Source organism: Centroberyx affinis, unplaced genomic scaffold (genome assembly GCF_046629955.1).
Source record: "Centroberyx affinis isolate AG114_WGS23_722 - 3 ecotype Tasmania unplaced genomic scaffold, CSIRO-AGI_Caff_v1 ptg005646l_1, whole genome shotgun sequence".
Lineage (NCBI taxonomy): Eukaryota > Metazoa > Chordata > Actinopteri > Beryciformes > Berycidae > Centroberyx > Centroberyx affinis.
The window spans coordinates 2,501-24,476 of record NW_027282843.1 but is presented as its reverse complement, the minus strand read 5'-3'; the positions used below and the strand labels follow the sequence as shown (position 1 = coordinate 24,476).

Here is a 21,976-nt window from a genome sequence, read left to right as displayed (position 1 = left end):
CTTGATCACCAAGTCAACATCAGGTTGGTGTCGGTCCTTCAGAGCAACAAGAGGGCAGAACAGTGTGGTTCTGACTATACTGCAGAGAGAGAGAGATCTTGGTTAGACTTGTACAACTTTCTCTTCTGTCTTTCAACCAATCACAACAAAGACGCTGTAACATGAACAATAGTTCAGAACGGAGAAGTTGATTCCATCCATTCAAAGCTTCCTAGCTGTTCACAACTTTAATTTGAAAGACGACAGGAATAAACGTCTCAGAAATGAAGTTTGGAGAGCGGCTGATCCATCGTCAGGTTGATGGTAAAGATCTTTTATTGAGTTTTCTCTGTTTATTTCTCATTAATGTTACCAAATTAGCACTTGCTAGTTAGCTACATATTCAGAGATTTTGGACACCAGCCCAAAATAATATTGTATCGTTCATATTTTGTAATTACTAGCTCATGTAATGTTCAAGTTTAATACGGTAAATTCTATTTTAAAACTATATAAATTGTATTACAATCATATGGTAATATAATATTCTTTTTCAGCATTTTTTAAGCATTTATTGTCTTGCTTCAGTAAATGCTCGCTGGCCAAGAATGTCAAGAATGTGCCTTTTTTGGGTCAAAGTTGTCCCCGTCATGTTTTGTTATGGAATAATGTCCATTGGGATTGGTCAGCATGCGTCTCGATTGGCTGTCAATGGACCAATCTGGATTTGGATTGGCCGTGTTGTAGCTCATGGTTTGTCAGCAGCTTCACCCACCGCCTGCAGGACTGAAGACTGGTTTGTTTTGTTGGTGCGTTTGGTTCTTGGTTCTGTTGGAGACTTCTGTCTGTGAGCTGCAGCTCTGCCTGCCTGTCTGTCTGTCTGTCTGTCTGTCTGTCTGTCTGCCTGTCTGTCTGGAACGCTCTCACCTGTGGTCCAAAGTCAACAAAATCCCTTAACTAAATGTTGGTGTAGATTAATGCATGAGATTGAGAATCTGCTGCCCAGTCTCACTGGACAACTGGACTAGAGCTTCCTGTTCTGGACTCACCAACTGGACTAGAGCTTCCTGTTCTGGACTCACCAACTGGACTAGAACTTCCTGTTCTGGACTCACCAAGTGGACAAGTAATAATAACCTTTATTTGTACAGATCCTTTCATCTTTCATTTTTCAAGTGCTTTACATCAATAGGAGACAGATAAAAAGATATAAAAGTACGTCCTGCTCTGGACTGGCCAACTGGGCTATTGCTTTCTGTTCTGGACTCACCAACTGGACTAGTGCTTCCTGTTCTGGACTCACCAACTTGGACTAGAACTTACTGTTCTGGACTCACCAACTGGACTAGTGCTTCCTGTTCTGGACTCACCAACTTGGACTAGAACTTACTGTTCTGGACTCACCAACTGGACTAGTGCTTCCTGTTCTGGACTCACCAACTTGGACTAGAACTTACTGTTCTGGACTGACCAACTTGGACTATAGTGCTTCCTGTTCTGGACTCACCAACTGGACTAGACCTATCTGTTCTGGACTTAGCAACTGGACTAGAGATTCCTGTTCTGGACTCACCAACTGGACTAGTGCCTCCTGTTCTGGACTCACCAACTGGACTAGAGATTCCTGTTCTGGACTCACCAACTGGACCAGAACTTCCTGTTCTGGACTCACCAACTTGGACTAGAGATTACTGTTCTGGACTCACCAACTGGACTAGAGCTTCCTGTTCTGGACTCACCAACTTGGACTAGTGCCTCCTGTTCTGGACTCACCAACTGGACTAGAGATTCCTGTTCTGGACTCACCAACTGGACTAGAGATTCCTGTTTTGGACTCACCAACTGGACTAGAGATTCCTGTTCTGGACTCACCAACTGGACTAGAGATTCCTGTTCTGGACTCACCGACTTGGACTAGAACTTACTGTTCTGGACTGACCAACTTGGACTATAGTGCTTCCTGTTCTGGACTCACCAACTGGACTAGAGCTTCCTGTTCTGGACTCACCAACTTGGGACTAGAACTTTCTGTTCTGGACTCACCAACTGGACTAGACCTTTCTGTTCTGGATTTACCAACTGGACTAGAGCTTCCTGTTCTGGACTGACCAACTTGGACTATAGTGCTTCCTGTTCTGGACTCACCAACTGGACTAGACCTTTCTGTTCTGGACTTACCAACTGGACTAGAGATTCCTGTTCTGGACTCACCAACTGGACTAGAGATTCCTGTTCTGGACTCACCAACTGGACTAGTGCCTCCTGTTCTGGACTCACCAACTGGACTACAGATTCCTGTTCTGGACTCACCAACTGGACCAGAACTTCCTGTTCTGGACTCACCAACTTGGACTAGAGATTCCTGTGCTGGACTCACCAACTGGACTAGAGCTTCCTGTTCTGGACTCACCAACTGGACTAGAGATTCCTGTTCTGGACTCACCAACTTGGACTAGAACTTACTGTTCTGGACTGACCAACTTGGACTATAGTGCTTCCTGTTCTGGACTCACCAACTGGACTAGAGCTTCCTGTTCTGGACTCACCAACTTGGGACTAGAACTTTCTGTTCTGGACTCACCAACTGGACTAGACCTTTCTGTTCTGGATTTACCAACTGGACTAGAGCTTACTGTTCTGGACTGACCAACTTGGACTATAGTGCTTCCTGTTCTGGACTCACCAACTGGACTAGACCTTTCTGTTCTGGACTGACCAACTGGACTAGAGCTTCCTGTTCTGGACTCACCAACTGGACTAGAGATTCCTGTTCTGGACTGACCAACTGGACTAGAGCTTCCTGTTCTGGACTCATCAACTGGACTAGAGATTCCTGTTCTGGACTGACCAACTGGACTAGAGCTTCCTGTTCTGGACTCATCAACTGGACTAGAGATTCCTGTTCTGGACTGACCAACTGGACTAGAGCTTCCTGTTCTGGACTCATCAACTGGACTAGAGCTTCCTGTTCTGGACTGACCAACTGTTCTAGAGCTTCCTGTTCTGGACTCAACTCAAACTAACAACCAGTTTAAATTCAATCAAAGCTTTATTGGCACAAGCAGAGACACTTTACACAGTACAACCCTTTTCAGAGTGGAAAGTAACTAAGTACATTTACTCAAGTACTGTACTAGAATACAGTTTTGAGGTTCTGACACTTGTCAGAGACTTTATATTTTTCCTCCTCTACATCTATCTGCCGGCTGAGTCACCAGTTACTCTGCAGAATGAGGTTTTACATCAAAACATATGATCAGCTCATAAAATATGTTTCATTGTTAGAGTTTAAACTGGAGCAGTTAGACGACAACATTAAAATATTTCTGACAGGTTCCTGCTTCAGTAAAGTAATTTAACTCTCTGACAGAAAGACTTTTACTTTTCATACTTAAGAACATTTTACTGATAATACTTCTACTTTTCCCACCATTGGCCCATCATTACCATCATCATCATCATCACTAACCAATAAAGGCCGAACACGTTCAAAATGATAACCACATATCACACACACACACACACACACACACACACACACACACACACAGCATACAGCCCTATCAGCCTCTTCAGCTCAGAAGTCATGCTCAGTGGTGACATCAGCAGCGATGTCATCATATTCCTCATCCAATCCCTGGTCGCCTCCGCCACGCTGTGCTGTTTCCATGGAGACAGCTGGTTTGTTTCCTGTGAGCGGAGTTAGAAGTTAGAATGGAGTTTAGAATTTCAATGTGTGTGTGTGTGTGTGTGTGTGTGTGTGTGTGTGTGTGTGTGTGTGTGTGTGTGTGTGTGTGTGTGTGTGTGTGTGGTGCTACCTGTGGTCCTGCTGCGGTACAGAGACACCATCAGGACGGTGGAGATGCAGTACGGACAGAAGACCACTAGATGGCAGAGCAGTCTGACCACAGACAGGGGGGAAGGAGGAGGAGGAGGAGGAGGAGGAGGAGGAGGAGAGTCTGTGGAGGAGGAGTTGGAGTTACAATTACAATTACAATTTCACATTTGGCAGACGCTTTTATCCAAAGCGACTTACACATGAGATTTGCATACAACACAAGCAAGTTTCTAGATAGGAGAGAACAACGAGAGTAAGTGCTATAGAGCTAAGTTCTGGAGTTGGGAGAAGGAAGGGAGGAGGGAGAGGTGGAGAGAGGAGTGGTAGTAGGAGGACGAGCTGGAGGAGAAACCAGGAGAAACTCCTTCAGTAAAGTGATGCAGTTCATTATCTGGTCAGTAGGTCAGTTCATATCTTTAAACACAACTGTAAAATAATAACTGTCATGTAATATCAACAGGAGGTGAATGAGAGTGTCCTGACCTCTGACAGACAGCCAGCTGTCTGGAGAATCTCCAACAAGATCAAGATAACACCTGTAGGAACCTTCATCAGACTGTTGGACATTACTGATGGTAAACTCTCCTTCAGACCCAGATCCAATGAAGGTGTTATTCCTGAAGAAACTGGCTGGGAAGCTGGAGGAAGGTTTAGTTCTACAGCGCAGAGTGACATCACTTCCCTCCATCACAGGAAGTGCAGGAATCTCCAGGATCACAGGACCTGAAAAACACAGAGAGACATAAGCAGAGCCATATATAGACAGAGTTAGTCCAGTTAGACCAGAGCCATATATAGACAGAGTTAGTCCAGTTAGACCAGAGCCATCTATAGACAGAGTCAGTCCAGTTAGACCAGAGCCATCTATAGACAGAGTCAGTCCAGTTAGACCAGAGCCATATATAGACAGAGTCAGTCCAGTTAGACCAGAGCCATATATAGACAGAGTTAGTCCAGTTAGACCAGAGCCATCTATAGACAGAGTCAGTCCATATATAGACAGAGTCAGTATTGACTGTTGGTCTCATTCTGGCTCCTGTGTTGTATATCTGTGTTGTAATGTGCCTGATGTTTAGCTGGTTGCTGCAGAATGAAACAGACTGGAGGTCCGTCCTTCCTGTCTCACAGACTGAACACTGCTGGTGTTTCCAGGTGTCTCCAGGTGTTTCCATTGGTTTCCAGATGTTTCCAGGTGTCTCCAGGTGTTTCCAGGTGTCTCCAGGTTAAGATGAGGAGACAAACAACATGAACACAGAACCAACAGACACAAACCAGTCAGGCTGGAGGGAGTTAGCTACTGTACCAGATACAGTGATGTGGACCTTGTCGCTTCTCTCTCCCTCTGCAGTTTCACACCAGTAAACTCCACTGTCTGATCTGAAGACCTGTGACATGCTGCAGGAGGAACCATCAAACCCCCCAAAGCCTCCTTCACCTCCACACTCCTCCTCAGTTCCTCCTCCTCTCCTCCTCTTCACCTTCCATCCAGCAGAACTCTGCTCACAACTCAGAGAGACAGACTCTGCTTCAAAGAACTGCTGACTGTTGGGACTGACATTCAGAGAGACTGGAGGAGAGAGAGAGAGAGAGAGAGAGAGAGAGAAAGAGAGAGAGAGAGAGAGAGGGAGAGAGGCAGTATATAAAGGGACAGTAAGACAGATAAAGTGTGAGACAATCAGACAGACAGCTTGACTCACCTGTAGCTTCAGTCGGTCTACAGGTGGAGAGAGGAGTGATAGTAGGAGGAGGGGTTGTAGGACGGGCTGGAGGAGAAACTCCTTCAGTAAAGTGATGCAGTTCATTATCTGGTCAGTAGGTCAGTTCATATCTTTAAACACAACTGTAAAATAATAACTGTCATGTAATATCAACAGGAGGTGAATGAGAGTGTCCTGACCTCTGACAGACAGCCGGCTGGCTGGAGATTGTCCAGAAAGTTCAATGTAACACCTGTAGGAACCTTCATCAGACTGTTGGACATTCCTGATGGTAAACTCTCCTTCAGACCCAGATCCAATGAAGGTGTTATTCCTGAAGAAACTGGCTGGGAAGCTGGAGGAAGGTTTAGTTCTACAGCGCAGAGTGACATCACTTCCCTCCATCACAGGAAGTGCAGGAATCTCCAGGATCACAGGACCTGAAAAACACAGAGAGACACAAGCAGAGCCATATATAGACAGAGTCAGTCCATATATAGACAGAGTTAGTCCAGTTAGACTAGAGCCATATATAGACAGAGTCAGTCCATATATAGACAGAGTTAGTCCAGTTAGACTAGAGCCATATATAGACAGAGTCAGTCCATATATAGACAGAGTTAGTCCAGTTAGACCAGAGCCATATATAGACAGAGTTATTCCAGTTAGACCAGAGCCATATATAGACAGAGTCAGTATTGACTGTTGGTCTCATTCTGGCTCCTGTGTTGTATATCTGTGTTGTAATGTGCCTGATGTTTAGCTGGTTGCTGCAGAATGAAACAGACTGGAGGTCCGTCCTTCCTGTCTCACAGACTGAACACTGCTGGTGTCTCCAGGTGTCTCCAGGTGTTTCCATTGGTTTCCAGATGTTTCCAGGTGTCTCCAGGTGTCTCCAGGTTAAGATGAGGAGACAAACAACATGAACACAGAACCAACAGACACAAACCAGTCAGGCTGGAGGGAGTTAGCTACTGTACCAGATACAGTGATGTGGACCTCGTCGCTTCTCTCTCCCTCTGCAGTTTCACACCAGTAAACTCCACTGTCTGATGTGAAGACAGTCAGTCTGCAGGAGGAACCATCAAACCTCCCAAAGCCTCCTTCACCTCCACACTCCTCCTCAGTTCCTCCTCCTCTCCTCTTCACCTTCCATCCAGCAGAACTCTGCTCACAACTCAGAGAGACAAACTCTGCTTCAAAGAACTGCTGACTGTTGGGACTGACATTCAGAGAGACTGGAGGAGAGAGAGAGAGAGAGAGAGAGAGAGAGAGAGAGAGACAGAGAGAGAGAGAGAGAGACAGAGAGAGAGAGAGACAGAGAGAGAGAGAGAGAGGGCGCGAGACAGAGAGAGAGAGACAGAGAGAGAGAGAGAGACAGAGAGGGAGAGAGAGACAGTCAGTTACACAGAGAGAGAGTGATACAAATAAAGTGAGACAATCAGACAGACAGCTTGTCTCACCTGTAGCTTCAGTCGGTCTGCAGCACTGCAACACATAGAGCGCTGCAACACAGAGAGGAGAAGAAGAAGAAGAAGAAGAAGAAGAAGAAGGAGGGATGATGTTAGAGAAGATTTTATATGTAAACGTTAAGTCACAAAGCACTTCCAGCCGTCCAGTGTTGATGACATCATCAACATGTCTCCCCTGCTGTCCACTGACTACAAACCATGGCTGCATTCAATTCGGTCAAAATGCGTCTCATCCTCTGTCCTCGACTCCTCGCTGACTCAGCATCCAAAACTGATAAAGGATCAGTTCAGTGGTTTAGTTCCTCTATATCAGTGGTTCTCAACATGGGGTCCGGGGACCACCAGGGGTCCTTTAGGGCATTCCAGGGGGTCCCCAGCAAATTGATGAATTGTTAAACTTCATTATTTTGTCATTTTAGAATGAGTATTTTGATCATAGTTTCACTGTTATCTCTCTACCTACAGTCATGGAATTCTATACATAATCATATCTGACACTAAAAAAATATTCTCCGATTTGGGTCCGAGAGACAAAATCTCATCAAACAGGGGTCCGTGGCCCTAATGTGGACTAAATTAGGGGTCCTTCATATGAAAAAGGTTGAGAACCACTGCTCTATATAATGAGTCTCTTCCTCCTGTAGCTGTTGGACCCACAGACAGTATTGTCTGTAGCTGTTGGACCCACAGACAGTATTGTCTGTAGCTGTCGGACCCACAGACAGTCTTGTCTGCAACAAAGAGTCCAAACTGTTTGTCAGAATATTCCAGAAAAGCCGTTTGTGTCTCCACAGCAGAGAGGAAACAGACTCAGTTCCAGGAAACCACAGAACTATTTTTCTCTCCGCAGCACAGAGCTGTGGGGTGAAAGGCGGTTCCTGGTGGAGCGATCTGGTTCCGGACGGTCGGGTCGGATCGTAAACAGTAGAGTTCGGTAGAAGACGATCCGCCGAGGGGAAACGGCCGGTGCCGCAGCTTTCCGGGCCGCGGAGAGAAATACGTCGGTCGCTGTCTGTATCGTTTTCACAAACAACTTTTCTGGAGATATTTTGATAATATTATTATTATTACATTAACCTAGTCTTTATTACATTAAAATTGATATTATAATTATTACGTTAACCTAGTCTTTATTGTATTAAAATTGACATTATAATTATTATGTTAACCTAGTCTTTGTTAGTTAATTTATTGTTAGTGTTACCATTATTCTTTTTTTTTTCATAAATGTATTTATTCATAACAGGTACAGTGAAATGCAATATACATTAAGGACTCATTTAAAAAAAAAAATTCCCCCACCCCTGGTCCCACATAGAATTTCTACGGATACAATAAAAAATAATAAATAATAATAAATAAAAAAAAAAAAACAACCAAAAACCAACCCTTCCTTCTTAACATAGTGGTTAAGTCAATGATAAAACAAAAGAACATGCAAAACGACAACACTGTAAATGATTTGAAATGTATTGACATGTATTGACAGAGTGTGCATCAATGGTGAGTGCTTCATTTGCCCTGTAGTGTCTTTAATTTAACTATGTAATTAATCATAGGGTCCCAAACAGACTCAAATTTTCCAGACGAGCCCCTCAGGTTGTACTTCAGTTTCTCCAGGTTTCAGGACATCATGAGGTCTTTGAGCCATAGAGATGCTTTGGGGGCAGATGGTGACTTCCACTCCAACAGTATTCTTCTATGTGCTAATAAGGATGCAAAGGCAATACTGTCCTTTGTTTTCCTCCTAATTATTTGATGACCTGGTAATACTCCAAAAATGTCCATTTCTGCACACGGTGTCAACACCATGTTTAAAGCCTCAGCAAAGTGTTTGAAAACAGCTGTCCAGTAACCTTGTAGACGAGGACAAGACCAAAACATGTGCGTCATGTTTGCTGGTGACATTTGACATCTATTACAAATATCTGTGACACTGGAATATATTTTGGAGAGTTTGGAGTTGGTAAGATAGATGTGATGGACAACCTTAAATTGAATCAGATTGAGCCTGGAACAAGACGTGCTGTCATTCACTCAAACTAATGCACCATCCCAGTCACTGTCATCTATAACTTTGCCAAGTTCATCTTCCCAATCTTTTTTGATTTTATCAAGAGAGGCCTCTGTGAGATGGGAGATTAAAGTGTACATTTTTGAGATGAGGCCTTTCTGATTTGTGGGAATGTCCAAAATTTAGTCAATTACTGAGTTAAGAGGAATATTGGGGAAGGAGGCGTTATTGCGTTTAACAAAATTACGGACCTGGAAGTATTAGAATAGATGAGATTTTGGGAGGTTACATTTTTCACGCAGTTCACTGAAGCTACAGAAGTCATTGTCAATGTAAAGGTCCTTGAGCCTGACAAGGCCTGACCTCTGCCATAGAGGAAAGGCCATATCAGTGCTGGGAGGGAGAAAGAGATGCTTATTGCGAATAGGACTGTGGTTAGACAATCCCTGGAATCCAAAAGCACGTCTAAATTGAAACCAGATTCTTAAAGTGGAAACAACAATCAGTTTACATGAAAATTGGGTTGGCTGAATGGGCAGTTAAGATGAAAGCAAAGACAAAAGTGAAGTAGAAGGACAGGATTTGGCTTCAAATTCACACCAACTTAATGTCGGTTCCTGGATCCAGAGAGTCATTTTGTGTATACTGGCTGCCCAATAGTAGTTTCTTAGCTTAAGAAGCGCCAATTCACCTACAGATCTATGCCTTTGTAAAAACTCTCTCCTGATCCTGGGGGTCCTGCCTTTCCATAGAAAAGAGGAAATTAGTTTGTTTATTGTGCAAAAAAAGGATTTGGGTAAAAAGACTGGCAGACATTGGAAAAGATACAAAAAGCGTGGAAGCACATTCATTTTAATGCAATTTACCCTCCCAGCAATAGTTATATGCAAACTATTCCACCTTTCCAGGTCCAATTTAAGCTTGTCAATTAAGGGTGGGAAATTGTTTTTGTAAAGATCTGATAATTGTCGACAGATATTCACACCTAAATTCTTGAAATTGCTTCTAGACATCTTAAAGGGGAAGGACTTATCAGGGATCTGAAGGGCTAGATTGTTTACAGGAAAGCATTCACTCTTTGAAAAATTCAATTTATAACCTGAAAAGTTTCCAAATCTGTTTAGCAATTCGATTGTCTGGGGGATGGTAGATATCGGGTCAGAAATAAACAATAATAAATCGTCCGCGTATAAAGAAAGTGTGTGTTCCGAACCACGTCTGAGAATTCCTTGACTAAAACTGGCAGATTTAAGCGCGATAGATAAAGGGTCGATAACCATGGCAAATAACAACGGGCTCAAAGGACACCCCTGGCGAGTTCCTCTACCAAGTGTGAAATATTGGGATTTCATCCCATTAGTACTTACGGAAGCCTTAGGTGAAGAATATAAAAGTGTTATCCAGGATATAAATTTGGAACCAATGCAAAACCTCTGAAGGACCTCAAATAAATTCCCCCACTCCACCCTATCGAACGCTTTCTCCTCATCCAAAGAGACCACCACTTCTGGTGTCTCATTGGATGCTGGAGAGAAAAGAATATTGAGAATGTGACGAATATTAGAGAAGGAGTGTTGGTTTTTCATAAACCCGGTTTGGTCTGGTGATATAATGTTTGGCATGACTGATTCAAGCCGTTGGGCTAATGCTTTAGCTAGAATTTTATAGTCTGCATTGAAAAGAGAGATGGGGCGATAAGAGCTGCAAATAAGAATTTTCTTTACCTGGTTTTAATAGTAAGGTTATTGAAGCCTCAGTGAGAGTTTGAGGCAAGGCTCCCCGGTCCAGAGAGTCACTGAACATTTTTAAAAGGAGGGGGGTTAATTTATCAATAATTTTTTTATAAAACTCAATTGGACAGCCATCTGGACCAGGGGCCTTGCCACTTTGTATTAGTTTAATCGAGTCTGCAATTTCACTAGGTTTTAGAGGTTGATCCATCTCACTCACATGAATAGGAGTTATGGATGGAAATTCCAGGTTGTAAAGAAACCTTTTCTTGTCTGTATCATCAGCAGTGGAGTGAGTAGTCATTAATGACAGATGGGATTACTGTGAGTTCACCTGAGGGGGTCCTTATTTGTTTATTTTGCTGGGATGCCGATTGGCTCTTAATTTGGTGTGACAAAAGACGTCCTGCCTTCTCACCATGCTCATAAGGGTTAGTGCGATCGTAAAAGTAACTTTTCAGTCTCTTGTGTTGAGAGTAAATTGTAATTCATCTGAAGATTTTGCCTTTCTTTATCTAATTCAGGGGATGGAGACACTGATCCTCAAATTAGAACGCCTGGACCTGTTTTCGAGGTCATCCACCCGTTCCAGGAGTACCGTGGTTTGAGACTGTAGAGACTTAACAAGTTTCCACCCACCAAAACTTCAGTTTTAGTGAGACGGTTGTTAAATGATGTCACTTGTTGTCCCAGTGAGTCAGCCGACAGCTTCAGGGATTCTGTTGATCGTTGTATCAGGATAGCCATGTCGGCTCTGAAGCTATCACGCTGTTTACGGAGTAGAGCCTCCAGGTCGTTCTTGGTGACTGGGTCAGCGCTGTCGGTGGGTAATCGTCCGCTGCCTGCCGAGGCGTCGGCGGCCATGTTAGCTAGCTTAGCCGAAACGCTCGAAGCTCGAGTCGCTGTTGTCTGCTGTTTCTGCTTTGAGTTGCTCATTGCTCCGCAGCACCTTTATATATAAGTGCAAAAATGTGAATCGGTGGAAAAAGTGCTGACAGTTTGTTAGATTTGGAAAGTATATGAAAAGTTGAACCGGAGCCCCCCCCGCTCACACGTCTGCTCACTGCCTCATCAAACCAGAAGTCCAGTGTTACCATTATTCTAATTAGAGAGAGAGAAACTTCCTTATCATGAACTGCCACCAGTTGAGTTACTGTATTGAACTGAATTGCTGTTAAATGGTTTTTTGATTATATTGTTGTTGCTATAATTCCTGATATTGATAAATTATTGGTTATGTACTGAAAACAGTTAATGTTTGCAATGTTACTGCAAGTGAAGCACTGCATTGTTTTGGCAACATAATTTGAATTTAAATTTGAGAGAGAGAGAGAGAGAGAGAGAGAGAGAGAGAGAGACAGAGAGAGAGAGAGAGAGAGACAGAGAGAGGGAGAGAGAGAGAGAGAGAGAGACAGAGAGAGAGAGAGAGAGAGAGACGCAGATAGAGGAGTTGTGAAGGAGGAAGTTGAAGTTGTGTCAAAATGTTTTCATTGCGACAGTCCATTAAAGTTTACGGTGAAACCTCATTCAGTTCAGTTCAGTTCAGTTCAGTTCAGTTCAGTTCACAGTTTCAATCCCCCAACACACACACACACACACACACACACACACACACACACACAGCAGTACTCACACAGTATCAAGTTCAGAGGAATCTGTTTCATGTTGTCCGCCCGTCTCTCTGTCTTTCTGTCTTCTGAACAGAGCTGATGCCTTCAGTCTGACCACTTCCCTATGGCAGCCTTAACACTGTGTGTGTGTGTGTGTGTGTGTGTGTGTGTGTGTGTGTGTGTGTGTGTGTGTGTGTGTGTGTGTGTGTGTTGTGTTGTTTCTCTGTTGAGTTTCTGCCAGGCGGAGCGTCCTGTAACCAGAAGCTCTCGGGTTGGATCCCCACAGCAGCCATGTGGCCTGTTGAAGTGTTGAAGTGTCCTTGAGCAAGGCACAGCGGTCTCAGTCAGGTTTTCTTCATGCAGCGTAGATGAGAGCGTGTTCATCTCCCAGCATTTATCCTCCAGCCGAGACCGAGCCGCTGAAAACAACCCGGCGGCTTCCGTGGATGATATTCAACATGGCGGCGATTCCCAGTTTTCCCGTTCGCGGATCCGATCCTCCGAGACGCGGCGATGAGTGTCGGTTCTCCCTCCGTTGCTTTTCTTCTTCACCTCCAACGCGGCAGAATCCAGGAGGAAGAAGAGCGACATCGTCTTCGATAAGAAGGTTTTCCTTCGGTGTTTTTCTTCTTCGTTGAATGCGTTCACCCTAACCCTTCTGAAATAACAGAAGATGTTGCGTAATCGACAGCCAACGCTGCCAAACTCCATCGCCGCCGTTGTTGTTTACGTTTCTGCCGCGTCGCGTCTCCTTTACGTCGCCCCCTTGGATCCGCCTCCGACGCTGTGATTGGACGGTCCGCTTTGCGGCCGGACCCGCCTCGTTCTCGGCCTCCGATCAGGGAGGGAGGCCAGAGGTTTCGATCAGGGAGGGAGGCCAGAGGTTTCTCACATTGAGATCAAGACTCGTCTTTCGAGGCTAGTAAATTATCACTTTTTCCAAACATGTAGCTGCCCAGTAAGCTAGGTGGCCATTAGCCGCTACCTAGCCAACAGCTAGCAGCTAACTAGGCCTCATGCTCACATGGTTTTTAGACGGTCAGTTTTAGCTTGATTCATCCAGTTGACACGATGTTCCCGACACAGTTCATTCACTAACAGGATAACCCACATCTCTGTTTTGTCGGCATTGAAGAGCAGGAAGTTTAGCGACGTCCAAAACATTTGACTTCAGACCAGCGAGCCTCTGAGTCTAGGAATCTGGAACGTTATCGGGTTTAACAGGTATGTAGAGTTGAATGTCATCAGCGTAGCAATGGAAATAAATGACAAATGTACGGATCATTTCACTGGTGACAGCATGTAGATAGAGAAGATCAACGGGCCCAGGACAGAGCCTTGTGGTACACCAGAGTCCACATTACAATATTATATATTATATTATTATTGACCTAAAAAACAAGTTCAAATTCAATCAAAGCTTTATTGGCACAAGCAGACAGACATTGCACAATACAGAACTCTTCATCACCATTAACACCCCTTCTTTATCATCATCATCACTGACCCAGAAAGGCCTAACTTTATTTTTTATTTTTTTTAACCAATTAAGTATAAATTCTTATTTCCAGTGCCAGCCTGGCAAGAAGCAAAATGCCTCTTGATGGGGAATTGTGGGAAAGAGGAGAGAGAAAATAAAGAAGAAGAATAAAATAAAGTTGTAATACTAATTATAACAACAATAATACTGATAAAAGGAAAAAAAATTATAATGGTAATAGTAGAGTGATCAAGCAGATGACACACAGCGCACAGCGCTATCAGCCTCTCAGAAGTCATGCTCAGTGGTGACATCAGCAGCGATGTCATCATATTCTTCATCCAATCCCTGGTCGCCTCTGCCACACTGGGCCGTTTCCATGGAGACAGCTGGTTTGTTTCCTGTGAGCGGAGTTAGAAATTGGAATAGAGTGTAGAATTTCAACGTGTGTGTGTGTGTTTGTTTGTGTGTGTGTGTGTGTGTGTGTGTGTGCGTGTGCGTGTGCGTGTGCGTGTGCGTGTGCGTGTGTGTGTGTGTGTGTGTGTGTGTGTGCGCGTGCGCGTGTGCGTATGTGTGTGTGTGTGTGTGTGTGTGTGTGTGTGTGTGTGTGTGTGTGTGGTGCTACCTGTGGTCCTGCTGCGGTACAGAGACACCATCAGGACGGTGGAGATGCAGTACGGACAGAAGACCACTAGATGGCAGAGCAGTCTGACCACAGACAGGAAGGGAGGAGGAGGAGGAGGAGGAGGAGCTGGGGGGGGGGGGGGGGGCACGTCATTTTCAGGTATAATTTGGTCACATTTTGTTTATGATAATTACTAGCATTAGCATTAGCATCTACCTACAGTGCCTTAAGATAGTCTTTGATTTTTTTCTACCAGCGAATTCAGAATGATTTAAAGTCACAGGAAACTGAAATCTATAATCTTTCTTTAGTTGTTTTGTTTTGTTTCCTTTTGTAATTTAATAAAGAAGCAGATTCCTACATGGAGAAACGTCTTGTCATGTACTTGGAATCTCTGCCAAAGGTGATTCTACAGTATCGACTCAGGCGGGTTGAATATTTATTGAAATTAGATATTTTTCTATTTCATTTCATCAAAGATTTCTAAAAACATGATTTACTTTGACATTATAGATATTTTGTGTAGTGAGTGTTGACACTGTGTCTGTCTACCACTGATAGGAAGTGAATGTGTGTGTCCTGACCTCTGACCCCCAGCCAGCTCTTTGGTGAATCTCCAGCACGATCCACATGACACCAGTATAAACCTTCATCAGACTTTGTGACTTTGGAGACGGTCATCTCTTTTGTATACGCAGCTCCGATCCGGGTTCTGTTCTTGTAGAAATCAGCTATGGGCTTGAATTCAGTGTTTGGAACGAGGGATCTACAGCGCAGGGTGACATCACTTCCCTCCGCCACAGGAAGGGCAGGGCTCTCCAGGATCACAGGACCAGCTGAACAAGGACATACTACTACTAACATCATCATCATCATCATCATCATCTTTCAGTGATCAAAGTACTACTACTATCAGTAATACCGTATTTCCTCTAATAGTGGGCGGTAGTCAATTAAAAGCCGGGTCTCTGATAGAGGCCGGGCCGTGGTCGACACGAACAAATAAAGGCCGGCCCCAGATACAGGCTGGGAAAAAAACAAAGGAAACAAGTGTGAATTCGCAATAGCTGTGACCGCGTACACACACTGTGGCTACAGGCCGCTAAAGGGTGGGGACATTTTTGTGAACCGACCGACCGACAGAGCGAGCTGTAGAGCTGCCGGTCACAGCTAAAAACAGCGGTGGATCCCGGTAAACTCCTGGTGCCCGGCGGACGTCTCTGGAACAAAAAAAAACGGATACCTAACGAACCCCAACAGAAGCAGATCAGAAAACAAGGAGGCTTCGTACTAAAATATGAGCAAATATACTTATCAAACAGAGGGAATTAGAAATAAAGGCCTGTCTCTAATATAAGGCCTAGGACCCTCTGAGCTGAGGGAAATAAAGGCCCGGGCCAATATTAGAGGAAATATGGTAATAATAGTAAAGAATAAAATAATAATAATAATAATAATAGTTTTATTAATGCAATTCAGTGATCCAGTAGAACTGCTCTGTGGCCACCAGTAGAAGACTGGTCAGCTCCCAGTAGAAACCAGTAGAAGACTGGAGAAATAAAGGTTATAAAAGTTATCTACTGTACCAGATACAGTGATGTGGACCTCGTCGCTTCTCTCTCCCTCTCCAGTTTCACACCAGTAAACTCCACTGTCGACCGGGTCGGAATCTATCTTGCAGGAGGAACTATCAAAACTCCCAAAGCCTCCTTCACCTCCACACTCCTCAGTCGTTTTTTCTCCTGACCTCCTCCTCTTAACCGTCCATCCAGCAGAACTCTGCTCCTCCTTGCAGCTCAGAGAGATGAACTCGTCATCAAAGACCTGCCGACTGTTTGGTCTGACACTCAGAGAGACTGAAAGAGAGAGAGACAAACGGTAGGGATTCAGACTGAACTCAGGTGTGGACCAAGTTCCCCTGTACGAGAACTGTGGTACGGTTCCAATGAACTGTGGTTCCCAGTGGTGGAAGAAGTACTCTGATCCTTTACTTCAGTAAAAGTACCAATACTGTTGGGTTGGTCGGCTGTGGAGGACTGAAGGGTTCGAAGCCTTTGGGAGTTAATGTCTAAACCTATCCACATGCTGTTGTGACTGTGCCATTTAACTAACACTCTGCTTCATCACTCCTCCTCTCCTTCAGTAAAAGTACCAATACAGCAATGTAAAAATACTCCATTACAAGTAAAAGTTCTGCATGAAAAATCCTACTTAAGTAAAAGTACATAAGTATTAGCAGCAAAATGTAGTTAAAGTATTAAAGTAAAAGTAGTGGTTTGGTCCCTCTGACTGATATTTTATTATATATGACATCATTAGATTATTAATACTGAAGCATCAGTGTGTAAGCAGCATGTTACTGTTGTAGCTGCTGGAGGTGGAGCTAGTTTGAACTACTTTATATACAGTTAGCTAGTTTAGTCCAGTGGTTCCCAACCTAGGGGTCGGGCCCCTCCAAAGGGTCACCAGATAAGGTCACCAGACTTTTTCTCTAATCTTTGATTTTTGCTGAAATATTGGATCATTTGAACATTTATTGAAATGAAACCATGTGAGGTTTAGAGGGAAAAATCACTATTTGGTGGAGCTGTTAACAACTCATAGACATCTGAAATGTGACCCGACTACACACTGCTTTCTGTAAGACGTCAAAAGCCAAAAAGGTTGGAAACCACTGGTTTCATCTTTAACAATGTGTTGTATTTTAAAAGCTTGTTATATTATCCATTGTGTCAAATCTCCATCTGAAAAGTAACTAAAGCTGTCAGATAAATGTAGTGGAGTAGAAAGTACAATATTTCCCTCTGAAATGTAGTGGAGTGGAAGTATAAAGTAACATCAAATGGAAATACTCAAGTAAAGTACGAGTATCTCAAAATTGTACTTAAGTACAGTACTTGAGTAAATGTACTTAGTTACTTTCCACCACTGGTGGTTCCAATGAACTGTGGTACGTTTCCCATCAGTGAGAAATAAACAAAATCATTCGTCATTTGTGGTATTTCACTGATAAAGTGCATCAGACGGACCCACATTGATGTTGAATGTTTTACGGCAGAATCACAACAGTCTGAAACCAGAGCAGCGATGCCGGGCGGATTGGGAACAATCAAACTCAAGCAAACGTACCAAGTGTGAAAACGGCCACAGAGAGACAGTCAGATGAATAGAGAGGCAGCGAGTCAGACAGATAAAGTGTGAGACAATCAGACAGACAGCTTGTCTCACCTGTAGCTTCAGTCGGTCTACAGCACTGCAACACATAGAGCGCTGCAACACAGAGAGGAGAAGAAGAAGAAGAAGGAGGAGGAGGGATGATGTTAGAGAAGATGTAACATCAGTGAGTGAGACAACAGAAGTCGGGTCTTTCTAAGTCTGCAATCTTGTTTCCTCCATAAGAATACAAAGAATAAACGATGGACAAAGATCCTGGAAAATTTGAGAATAACACATCTGATCTAGTCGGTACAGAGGAGAACATAAGAGTGTCAGTGCTGCTGATTGGAAATACCAACTCTGATCAGATATTTTTGTTTTGGTTCCTTCCCTCTCTCCGGGGCGCTGTGGTTTTGTTATGGGACTGTACAGAGACTTCGAAAATTGGGTGTTGTTGGAGGCTAGCATATTAGCCTGTTAGCTAGTGAACTCTGCTTATTTCCAAAAGCTAAGGAAATGCATAGATGGATGCAGAGAGGAATGCCACCGTCAAAAACAAACAACATGTTCTAGCTAACTGACTAACTAACTGAAAGTGATTATGGCGGCCCCCTGGTGTTTTCAAAAGGGTTCCCAGTTGCAGGCGTCCACATGCCGTGTGTTCACACTCTACTTGACAGGAACTTGAGCATGCATCATCGCACCGACCCGGTCTCTAGGTCAGTGGTACTTGGTGAAAAATTCACTGGTGCTTCCTGCGATGATGCGCGGTCACGCAGGCTTAGAGGCTGAAGCATCGAGGAAAAGAACGCACTCGAACCGTTCGGGAAAAGGCTACAACAGCTAGCTAAACAGACCAAAAGGTAACATTAGGTCTGGGTGAGGCACTGTGGGCACTTTGGGCAGAGCCGAGGCTCTTCCTGTGTTTCGTAGTCTTCTGTGTAGGAGTGGAAACACGGAAATGGGAAAAGGTCGCGTGTTCACACTCGACTGGATGTGCGTGGGCGTGTGCAAGCATGAACGCTTTTGAAAACAAACATTTTAGTGAAGACTTAAGGCCCAAACGCACTGAAAGCGATAATTGACGCTCCTCATTTGACGCGCGTCAGTTGATGCTCCTCTGGCTCACTGCAGGCATCAGGTTTGAAATGCCAACACCACAGAACCAGCAGTATTTTGGTAAAAGGTCGCTATTTATATGTAGGCAGGCACAAGTTTGTATGCTTTACAGATACCCCCCGTTAATTTTCTATACATTTCTATTTGAGTAGCCTTTAACGTTACGTTACATAAGGCAGGAGGGAACTGCTGGTGCTGCTGCTGCTTTCCTCAGTTGGTTGGCAGCAGAATACGGTAAAGCCACTGGGGACCAGCCATCTCATTTCATCTTTTATTTTTTCTTCCAGGTGGGTGAAAGTCACATAAAGCACAGCTAATCATAACTCTATACTATGTTAATTAATTGCTGTTGTTAGGTTTATGTAGCGAGTAAGTTTTATGACCAGTAGATGTCAGTAAACGTTCATGACAGATGATATGGGGTGGGTCTGTTATGCTAACGTAACTACCAAGGCTCTAAGCTTTTATTTTTCTTATTTTCAGAAGGCTATCTGACATGTGACAACACAGCAGTTCAGATCTATAGCAGTATAGCTGTTGGCAGTGGTAGTTGTTTTCGTTTAGCATTGCACAATTACAATTGTACTGTTCATAAAGTTTTAAGATAAGCTAACGGTAGCTGTCACCTGTTGCCATAGTAACAGTAAACAGTCAGTAGTTTGCAGTCATATATCACAGGTCGTTTTTGGACTTCAGTGATGAGCTTCTCCTCGTCCTGCTTTGGCTGCTCCTCAAGTCGGCTGGATAATGTTAGTTTTTTTTTTTTTTTGGTGGCCGTCTAGTTTGATCAAGCTCTGATGTCAGCTCCCCGCTACGTATCACTTCTTCTTCTTTGGTTTTACCGGCGGACTACCCCACCTACTGTCCCGGAGTACTCTCCAAACAGGTACTGGCTGCAGAAAAAAATCCTCATTTGACGCTCCAAAATCGAAACAAGGTCGGAGTCGAGGCGTCAAGGCAGTTTGACGCCTCATGACGCTTTTGGTGGCGTTCGGCCATTTAAAACAAGAGGTGTACTTCAAAACACGCGCGTCAGACGCTTTCAGTGCGTTTGGGCCTTTACGCTAAAAATACTGCCGTAAATATTTTGGACTTGTGGTTCAGAACACTTGGATTCTGCTGCACACGCTGTTTGGAGTCATTTTATGGTTATTTTTTGCCTTTTTGGAACTCTAAAGAACCAGCTGCTCTTCAGCTGTTGAGGAGGAGGCTGACATGGAGCTGCGCTAGCTAACTAGCTAGCTGTGTGTTGTGTGAGTCATTACCTGATCTGAGTCATTACCCGATCTGAGTCATTACCCGATCTGAGTCATTACCCGATCTGAGTCATTACCCGATCTGAGTCATTACCCGATCTGAGTCACGCATGAGCACTATCGCTCCCCGATCTAAGTCAGCCGTAGATGTGAGTCGAGCGTAAACGGTTTACACCACAGACCCCCCTTTAAATTTCGGCCATTAGCTCTGTCACTACCACAGATTAATGTGTATCTTCAGTTGGAAAGACAAATGTATATCGTCTCACACTTGAATAGCATTAAGGTTGATGCGGACTCACTAGCCAGCTATAGCTTTTATGTTGCCATGGCCATTTTATATTAATCGCTAATGTTACTGAGTTGGCTAGTTAACTGATGTAGCAAACAAACCCATCATGTTTCACATCACATCAGCCAAAGTGGTGATAAATATAATTCCATAACTGGATAGTACTTAATTTCAAATCATATACTATTATTGACTGTCCCAAATGTACATTTGATGTTTCGCCACGGTGTCAAAACATTATGTATTCGGGTGTGAGTCTTGAAAGTAAACGAGAAGTCGATCGTAAGTCAGCAAATCATTTCATATTGTAGATTATAAAGCGAAGTATAGCAGGTTCCATGTGAATAAGCAGATGCTGGAGTCTAGCCAGTAAAGCAATCTAGCCAAATTTAAAGAATATTTTAACATAAGATAAGATAGGTACTTTATTCATCCCCGAAGGGAAATTAGGGCGTTACAGCAACTAATAACAAAACAGTGGTAAAATGTCGTAAACGGTTGACTCAGATCAGGCAGCGACAGCGAGCATGCACCACTCAGATCGGGTCGTGACTCAGATCGGGTAGTGACTCAGATCGGGTAGTGACTCAGATCGGGTAGTGACTCAGATCGGGTAGTGACTCAGATCGGGTAGTGACCCAGATCGGGTAGTGACTCAGATCGGGTAGTGACTCAGATCGGGTAGTGACCCAGATCGGGTAGTGACTCAGATCGGGTCGTGACTCAGATCGGGTAGTGACTCAGATCGGGTAGTGACCCAGATCGGGTAGTGACTCAGATCGGGTAGTGACTCAGATCGGGTAGTGACCCAGATCGGGTAATGACCCAGATCGGGTAGTGACTCAGATCGGGTAGTGACTCAGATCGGGTCGTGACTCAGATCGGGTCGTGACTCAGATCGGGTAATGACTCAGATCGGGTAGTGACCCAGATCGGGTCGTGACCCAGATCGGGTAATGACTCAGATCCGGTAATGACATACAAACCAGTATTTCCACTGACATGAGGTGGGTAGATAGTGACAAAATGGCTGTTGGGTTGGTCGGCTGTGGAGGACTGAAGGGTTCGGAGCCTTTGGGAGTTAATGTCTAAACCTATCCACATGCTGTTGTGTCTGTGCCATTTAACCTGTTAAGCCCTAGCCCTATCCCTAGGAAAAAACGCCTAAAATAATATACCCCAAATGAATCAGGAATAGCTCCTCAACCATAAGGCCTATATGCATATTTCTGGTCTCCTTTGATAGGTAAGAAGCTAAGGAATATTCAGTGTAAGTAAACCTATATCTGTTACCATTCCAGAGTAAATGGAGATGCAATAAAGGAAAAAGTAAGATTTTCATCCTCGCCTAGTATATAATTCTAAATTTTAAGGCAATATCACCATTATAACCAAGATCCCATGGATAATAATGCAACTGAATGTCTTCTCATAGTCTTTGACTACAACTGTAACTGTAAATTTGATGGAAATACACCAAAATACAACATTTATGTACAATTCCTAAAAATATACTCAGGCGGTCTCCAGGTTTTGGTCAAGTTTACAATTTACATTATGCCTGTTTACTGGGAGTTTTACTTCAAAACACTACTCATTTCCATATAGCCATGTTACAAATAACATACATCTCCCAAAAACATTGAAATAGTAATAAACACAATGATTAGGAATCAATATTCATATATGTCTGAAGAGATCCATGCTA

The 21,976-nt window shown here is 43.8% G+C and overlaps 2 protein-coding genes across 4 annotated transcripts in view; both read right to left on the bottom strand.

Annotated features, from left to right (window-relative positions):
* Positions 1-3,081: 3,081 nt before the first annotated feature.
* LOC139667587 (high affinity immunoglobulin gamma Fc receptor I-like) lies at positions 3,082-12,456 on the bottom strand. The gene is made up of 9 exons (XM_071547077.1): positions 12,364-12,456; positions 6,978-7,019; positions 6,495-6,752; positions 5,715-5,954; positions 5,515-5,580; positions 5,121-5,384; positions 4,301-4,540; positions 3,798-3,938; positions 3,082-3,669 (listed from the first exon to the last, which is right to left on the bottom strand). The coding sequence occupies exons 1-9, from the start codon at positions 12,392-12,394 to the stop codon at positions 3,557-3,559; spliced, it is 1,395 nt and encodes a 464-aa protein (XP_071403178.1). The 5' UTR covers positions 12,395-12,456; the 3' UTR covers positions 3,082-3,556.
* A 1,314-nt stretch (positions 12,457-13,770) lies between these two features.
* LOC139667586 (low affinity immunoglobulin gamma Fc region receptor III-A-like) overlaps positions 13,771-21,976 on the bottom strand; it is a 9,973-nt gene continuing 1,767 nt past the window's right edge. The window contains exons 2-6 of one of the 3 annotated variants that reach the window (XM_071547073.1): positions 17,674-17,715; positions 16,032-16,301; positions 15,030-15,299; positions 14,446-14,571; positions 13,771-14,221 (exon numbers count right to left, since the gene is read on the bottom strand). In XM_071547073.1, coding sequence (XP_071403174.1) covers positions 14,109-14,221; positions 14,446-14,571; positions 15,030-15,299; positions 16,032-16,301; positions 17,674-17,715 — 821 coding nt within the window. In that variant the 3' untranslated portion in view covers positions 13,771-14,108. The remainder of the gene's footprint in view (positions 14,222-14,445; positions 14,572-15,029; positions 15,300-16,031; positions 16,302-17,673; positions 17,716-21,976) is intronic. The other 2 variants (XM_071547074.1, XM_071547076.1) reach the window with 2 other exon arrangements.